Here is a 7,328-nt window from a genome sequence, read left to right on the forward strand (position 1 = left end):
CCACTCTGAGAAATCGTCCCTGCAAGACCAGAATCTCTTCACTGAACATTTACACTTTGTAATTCAGCTGTTCTGGCTAAAACTTCCCTATGTGACTCTTCTGTTACAGCTAAACTAGTTATATGATGCAATTAAATTTCTTTTTTTTTTTTTTTTTTTTTTTTTTTTTTTGCCTAATCCCACCTCTTTTGAGTGCCAAATTCCTCTTACCTACTTTATCCACTTTTACTCACTCCCAGTTTGCTTTGATTTCTTCTTTGAATTTAATAGCAGTCTTGCAGTTCCTTTGATAAGTGAGCACGTGCCACATTATATAAGTTGAGTATTGTTTGTCCAGAATACTTTGTACCAGAAATGTTTTGGATTTCAGATCTTTTTGGATTTGGTATATTTGCATATACATGAGATATTTGGGGTATAGGACCCAGGTCACAACACAAAGTTCATTTATTTTTTATGTATACCTTATACACGTAACCTGAAGGCCATTCTCTGTACTTCTAGTATGCTTGTGGTTTGGCTGCAGCCTGTCACACGTGACCAGGTGCAGATGTTCCACTTGTAGCATGTATTGACATTTAAAAAGTTTGAAATTTTGAAGCATTTTAGATTAGTAATGCTCATCCTGTATATTTTCTTCTTGAAGTAGTTTTGTTTGAAAATCATTTAACTTTCTGTATTTTTGATGCCCTCCCAAAAAATTAAAAACCAGGAAAAGATACTGTGTTTACCTTAGCAAATTTAGCATTACTATCTCTAGAGTCATCAAGTATAGAAACCATTGGGTCTAAGTTACTATAGTTACTTTAATAATTTTGTTAGTAAAAAAATCAGTAAGAGCCAGGCATGATGACACACATCTATAATCCCAGTACTTGGGATATGAAAGCAGGAAGATCACTGAGGATGTACAGTGAGATCCTGTCTCTAAAACATACCAAAAAAGTAAAAGCTGGGTGTCGTTGTCCGTACCTGTAAACCCAGCATCAGCAGGCTAAAGCAGGAGGACTGCCACAAGTTCAAGGCCAGCCTGGGATACATAATGAGCACAAGGCCACCCTGAACTACATAATAAGACCGTATCAAAAAAAAAAAAAAAAGGCTGGGGCTGAGTGTAGCTCAGTACAGAGACTTTTGAGTTCAGACTCCAGTACCAAAGGAGTTGGGGGTAGAGGAGAAGAATGTAAAATCCAGACTTTGGTTAATTGTTTTCTATTATTGTGTTCCTTAGAAAATGAATATGAAACCTTTAAAAAATATATTCATGGTATCTGTATATTTATTCAGAGCTCTGTTAAATTCCTGGCTTTTTGTTTTATCTTCCTTAGGTTCAAAACTGGTCAAATCAATGGTGATCTGCTGATATACCACGTCTTGCTGACTTTAAAGCCATATTATGCAAAGCCATATGAAATTGTAGTGGACCTTACCCATACTGGGCCTAGCAATCGCTTTAAAACAGACTTTCTCTCCAAGTGGTTTGTTGTTTTTCCTGGCTTTGCTTATGACAATGTCTCTGCAGTATATATCTATAACTGTAACTCCTGGGTTAGGGAGTATACCAAGTATCACGAGCGACTGCTGACTGGCCTCAAAGGCAGCAAAAGACTGATTTTCATAGACTGTCCTGGGAAACTGGCTGAACACATTGAGCATGATCAACAGAAACTGCCTGCTGCCACCTTGGCTTTGGAAGAGGATTTGAAGGTGTTCCACAATGCTCTCAAGCTAGCCCACAAAGATACCAAAGTTTCTATTAAGGCAAGTTTTGTTTTGTGTCTTTTGATTGATTCATTGCTTTTCTTAAGCCAGTCCTTCCTAAGTATCTGTAAAACTATATATCAAATGTCATCTAGATGTAGGAAGACCAAGATTTCTCTTTATAGAAGAAATGTGATAAGTGTACACTTAATAATATCCTACATAGAGTTGGAAGCAGAAAAGTGCTACAGAAAAGGTGCTGTAGTTTATTTACTGTCAGTCACATAGTAAGAATGTGGGCAGTACCTAGTAAGAGTTCTTATTAGTGCATGATTTTTTCCAGTGTGGAGCAGGATCCTTCTGGATAAAATTAGTACTCATCTGTAAGCATCTCAGTCTTTTTAAAAGTTAAAATTAAATGCTTTCTGGGGTTTTTTGAGGGTATTTATCACATTAATTATTGAACCTATTTGAATGTATAATGGTAGTGACTCCTTAAATGACAAACATAGGGGGAGGATGATTCACTTGGCTGGCTTGTATTTTTGGAGCCTCTTCAAGTCCTACATTGTGTATCTGTAATGTAATTATTTTCCATTCTGTCCTCTCGCTCTCACTTTTCAGGTGGGTTCGACTGCTGTTCAAGTAACCTCAGCAGAGAGGACAAAAGTCCTTGGGCAGTCTGTCTTTCTCAACGACATCTACTATGCCTCAGAAATCGAAGAAATCTGCCTGGTGGATGAGAACCAGTTCACCTTAACCATTGCCAACCAGGGTACCCCCCTCACCTTCATGCACCAGGAGTGTGAGGCCATCGTCCAGTCTATCATTCACATCCGGACCCGCTGGGAACTGTCACAGCCCGACTCCATCCCCCAGCACACCAAGATCCGGCCGAAAGATGTCCCCGGGACACTGCTCAATATTGCATTACTTAATTTAGGCAGTTCAGACCCAAGTTTACGGTAGGATTTTTTGTCTGTTTTTAATTCAGCTTTGTCCAGGATTTGCTTGTTTAAAATGAGACCATTTAATAAGCCTTTAAGATAGCCTCTTTCTTAATACTGTAAATTGGAAAGTATGCTGTGTTGGTTAACCAGTGTGACCTCATCACATTGTGGGGTATTCGCATGAACTGTGGAATTCTCAATAGTATGATTCACTGTAAACCAGTATATGTTCTTTCTCTAGGAAACTTTCACCTAAAACAGACAACATAGCAGACCTTTTTTTTCTTAGAAGATTGCCATGAGTTTGAGGCCAACCTGAGACCCTATCTCCAAAAAAAGAAACTATTATTTTTTTTTAAAAAGCCTACTACTAAAGATGTGTCTCCTCTGAGTCCTCTTAAGTTTTCCCAGACTTAAAAATTTGTCACTTCTAAATAATCAGATTAGATTGTTTGACAGACGAACACCTGATAGTAACTCAAAGAACATTATTGCATACTTTCTACCTACAAAAAGATGATCAAAATATACATTAAATGTTTAAATTTTAAAACTTGTTACAGTAAAAGACCCATTTCCATTAATCCCCCTAAAAATACTCCTCACTGATTGACACACACTTATCTGCATTCTTGCCACTTTCAGAAGCAGGTCTGGAAGTCCTCTTTAGAAGGTGAGATTAAAAATTCAGGGAATAGGACTGGGGAGATGGCTCAGTGGAATAAGTGCTTCCCTGGCAAGTGCAAGGGCCTGAGTTCAATCCCCGGTTCGGCCAAAAAAAAAAAAAAAAAAAAAAAAATTCAGGGAATGCTGCTGCTGAGTGCCATCCACTGGAAGAAGACTTGTAAAAATAAAACTGGGCTTTGTCATTTACTGTTCACTGGCTCCTGCACCATACAACTCTTGGCTCCTGCCAAAGGCCAAAATGACCATAAAAAGTAAATGCTTGAATTGTTTCAGGACATCAAGGCAGCCGTGACAGTACAACTGAATCACAAAACAGAACTTCCAGAACTGCTTTAGAAAGTGACAGGAACAATGGGATAAATATATTTGAAGTAAGGGGAAATATTCTGTTGGGGTTAATGGTATTTAGTACAGGGTCTCACTATGTAGATCAGACTCAGTGATCCTCCTGTTTACAGCCTCCCAAGTGCTGGGATTACAGGCATGCACTATCACACCCAGTCTCAATCTCCATCTCAGCATGCCTCAGGGGCAGGGGCAGCACAGCAGGCTGAGAATCGAACCCCAGTCCCTGCATCTGCCTAAGCAGGCGCTTTAATCTGCTGAACTATTTGGCCGGCCTTCGTTGGGTTTAATGGTAATGTGTCTGTTACTATAATAAGTTTTTCAGAATTTAAATAGTCACCTTGTATTTTGATTACACCTTGAATGTCACTTAAATAGGATTATTGAAAGAAATCTTAAGACCAATATGTGAGCTGAATAGAATAGAATTGGTTCAGTTTAGTCTTAATAATTTGAATATAAATATGGAAAAAGCATGGCCTGTGGAGTCGTTTGGTTGGATTTAATCTAGATCTGCTGCTTTTCACTTTGTATGAGTTTTGAGAAAGGTGTGGAAGTCTCTGAGCCCTTGTTTCTTATAGTATCTGTGCTAGTGTGGTATATCACCTAGCTATCACTTGTGCTTAGTAAATAGTATCCCCTCCACTTTATTTTTCCTCCTTCCAAGGTCTCTTTGTACCTTTTCTCCAGTTTCTCCACTCTCCTTTTCATTTTAGGACAATTTCTTGTGTCAAATACCTTGAGATTGTCAGGATTTTTACAGAAAGTAGTTTAGCATGCCTAAACCGAAAGTACAAAATCCAAAGTGCTGCAAAATCTGAAAGTTCTTGAGTATTGTGTTCAGGGCTCACAACATTTTCATATTTTGGAGCATATTTAACTCCAGAGTTTTGAATTAGAGATGCTTACCCAATAAAGCCTGTAAATATTCCAAAATTTAAAAAAAGAGAGAAAGAATATGAAACATTTGTGGTCCTAAGCACTTTGATAAGGGATACTTAACCTGTATAAATGCTTAGCTTCACAAACTCTTCTCTGGGAAGAGTATAAAAGTATAAAACTCAGGTTTTATAATGAACCCTTTAGGATTGCAGATTTTCTTTTTTTATTTAAAACAAAGCCGGGTGTCATGGCACACACCTGTAATTCCAGCACTTGGGAGGCTGAAACAGGAGGATTACTGTGAGTTCAAGGCCATCCTGGGCTACTTAGCAAGTTTAAGGCCAGCATGAACTACAATAGTGAGACCCTGTCTCAAAAACCAAAAATATAAAAGGGAGTAAAAAATAAACATTAGCAAGATTTATTTTATCTGGATGGCTTTCAAGGGGTTGATCGGTGAACTCCCAGGGATGGTTTACAAAAATTTTATATATGTCTAGCTTCCCTTATCTCATTTCTGTGGTGTCTGTTCCCATCTAAGGAAGCCAAACTCTTTATTGCTGTTATATATAATAAACACTAATAACAAAATAATTTAACTTAATGTCTTTACAATTTAATAAAAGGTAAACTTAGAAACAATAATAGTAATATTTTCATTTGTGGGCTGGGGATATAGCTCAGTGGCTCAGCGCCTGCTTGGCAAACAGCACAAGGTCCTGAGTTCAATTCCCAGTACCAAAAAAAGAAATTTCATTTGAAGAAAATGAAACTGTACACTTGCCATTCATTTCTGATTGTCAGGATTTTTACAGAAAGTAGTTTAGCGTGCCTAAACTGAAAGTACAAAATCCAAAGTGCTCCAAAATCTGAAAATTCTTGAGTATTGTGTTCAGGGCTCACAACATTTTCATATTTTAGAGCATATTTAACTCCGGAGTTTTGAATTAGAGATGCTTACTCAATAAAGTCTGTAAACATTCCAAAATTTAAAAAGAGAGAGAAAAAATATGAAACACTTGTGGTCCTAAGCACTTTGATAAGGGATACTTAACCTGTATAAATGCTTAGCTTCACAAACTCTTCTCTGGGAAGAGTATAAAAGTATAAAACTCAGATTAATGTACTTCATTGAAGAATGCTGATAATCTTTTAACAATACAGTAATTAGTTTGAATGAACTTGTATTCTTTCCTGCTGGTACAAATTGATAGCTTGACATTTTACTGAAGCATGTCATCCCAAAAAATGGCTTTTAGGCAAACTAAATGTTGATGACTTTTTTCCTCCTATATGTTGTTGTGTAAATGTATCAGCCGTTGAGAATTCAGAGGTAAGGGAACCCTGAAATTTAATGAGCAAACCTTTTTTTTCCCCTGCATAGAGAAAATAATACAATTTTAAAATTTAGTCTGAGTTCCTTAGCTTTCTCCTAAAATGCTTAAATATATTTTCAGTCATTTATAAAAGAGTAATATAACCTGAGTACTATGGTTTTTTATTTATTTCATTGGTTATGTATGATGTAATGAGGTCATAGAACAAAAAAATGAAGGAAAGTTATGCTTAATTTTTTTGGGTTTTGACCTCCAGTTTGTAGAGTAACTTTTGTAGGACAGAGAAATTAAGTGGATGCTAATTTTAAAGAGCCTAACCTTTATTTATTTATTTATTTATTTATTTATTTATTTATTTATTTTTGGTGGCACCAGGGATCAAACTCGGGACCTTGTGCTTACCAGGCAAGCACTTATTCCACTGAGCTATCTCCCCAACCCCTAAAGAACCTAACTTTTAATTTGATGAGTACCTACTACATTTCTCATGATCTTCAGTGTATCTGAATCTAGGAGAGAAGAAACCAAAGTTTGAGTTTTTGTTTTCTCCTAGGTCAGCTGCCTATAATCCTCTGTGTGCCTTAACTTGTACCTTTAATTTAAAAATCGAGGGCCAGTTACTAAAAACATGATATGCCTTATTCTGACTACTTTTCTATTGATCGACCTTAAGACCATAAACCTCTCATGGTTTTTGTCCCAGTGAAATGTCTTCTAGTAATGCCTATACCCACCTATTTTAGGGGTCTCACTGTACTTTTCCAGTTATGTCAAAAAATCTCTCTTACCAAATGATCCAAGGGTGTTTGGGGTTTACCATGTTTCTTATCTCTAATTGATCATAACATTGAAAAAGTAGTTGATCATGCTTTGTAATAGAACCTCACCCTATGTTATGAAAGAAATGGAATTATAAGGAAAAATAAGTTTTAAAACAACTTCATTTGTGTTTTCTCCTAGGTCAGCTGCCTATAATCTTCTGTGTGCCTTAACTTGTACCTTTAATTTAAAAATCGAGGGCCAGTTACTAGAGACATCAGGTTTATGTATCCCTGCCAACAACACCCTCTTTATTGTCTCTATTAGTAAAACACTGGCAGCCAATGAGCCACATCTCACGTTAGAGTTTTTGGAAGAGTGTATTTCTGGATTTAGCAAATCTAGTAAGTAATGATAATTTTCTTTAATACTAACGGTGATTCTAAGAAAATTCAGACAAAACCATTTTGTTTCAGAGCTTACCAGTGAAGTCTTTCACTTACTTTAGTTTTACTTTTTAACCTGTTATAATTTTTCATTTGTGGTATACCGTAACAAAAGGAACTCTGAAAGAAATCTGTGATAGGACACATTGAGAAATCCAGCAAATTCTGGTGATAAAAGCAAAGTGACAAGATTTTTCTACCTTACCTATCTCTGAGCTACT

The 7,328-nt window shown here is 36.6% G+C and overlaps 1 protein-coding gene across 6 annotated transcripts in view; it reads left to right on the top strand.

Moving 5' to 3' along the window:
* Positions 1–7,328, top strand: part of Nf1 (neurofibromin 1) — a 307,973-nt gene that overhangs the window by 235,961 nt on the left and 64,684 nt on the right. For all 6 annotated transcript variants that reach the window (XR_002821949.1, XM_004635435.2, XM_023719976.1 and 3 more), the window contains 3 exons: positions 1,329–1,761; positions 2,326–2,666; positions 6,863–7,065. Coding sequence is in view for 5 of the 6 variants with exons in the window: in XM_004635435.2 (XP_004635492.1) it covers positions 1,329–1,761; positions 2,326–2,666; positions 6,863–7,065 (977 nt within the window). In the remaining variant the exon portion in view is untranslated. The remainder of the gene's footprint in view (positions 1–1,328; positions 1,762–2,325; positions 2,667–6,862; positions 7,066–7,328) is intronic.

This window comes from Octodon degus, unplaced genomic scaffold (genome assembly GCF_000260255.1).
Source record: "Octodon degus isolate 3935 unplaced genomic scaffold, OctDeg1.0 scaffold00072, whole genome shotgun sequence".
NCBI classification, from domain to species: domain Eukaryota; kingdom Metazoa; phylum Chordata; class Mammalia; order Rodentia; family Octodontidae; genus Octodon; species Octodon degus.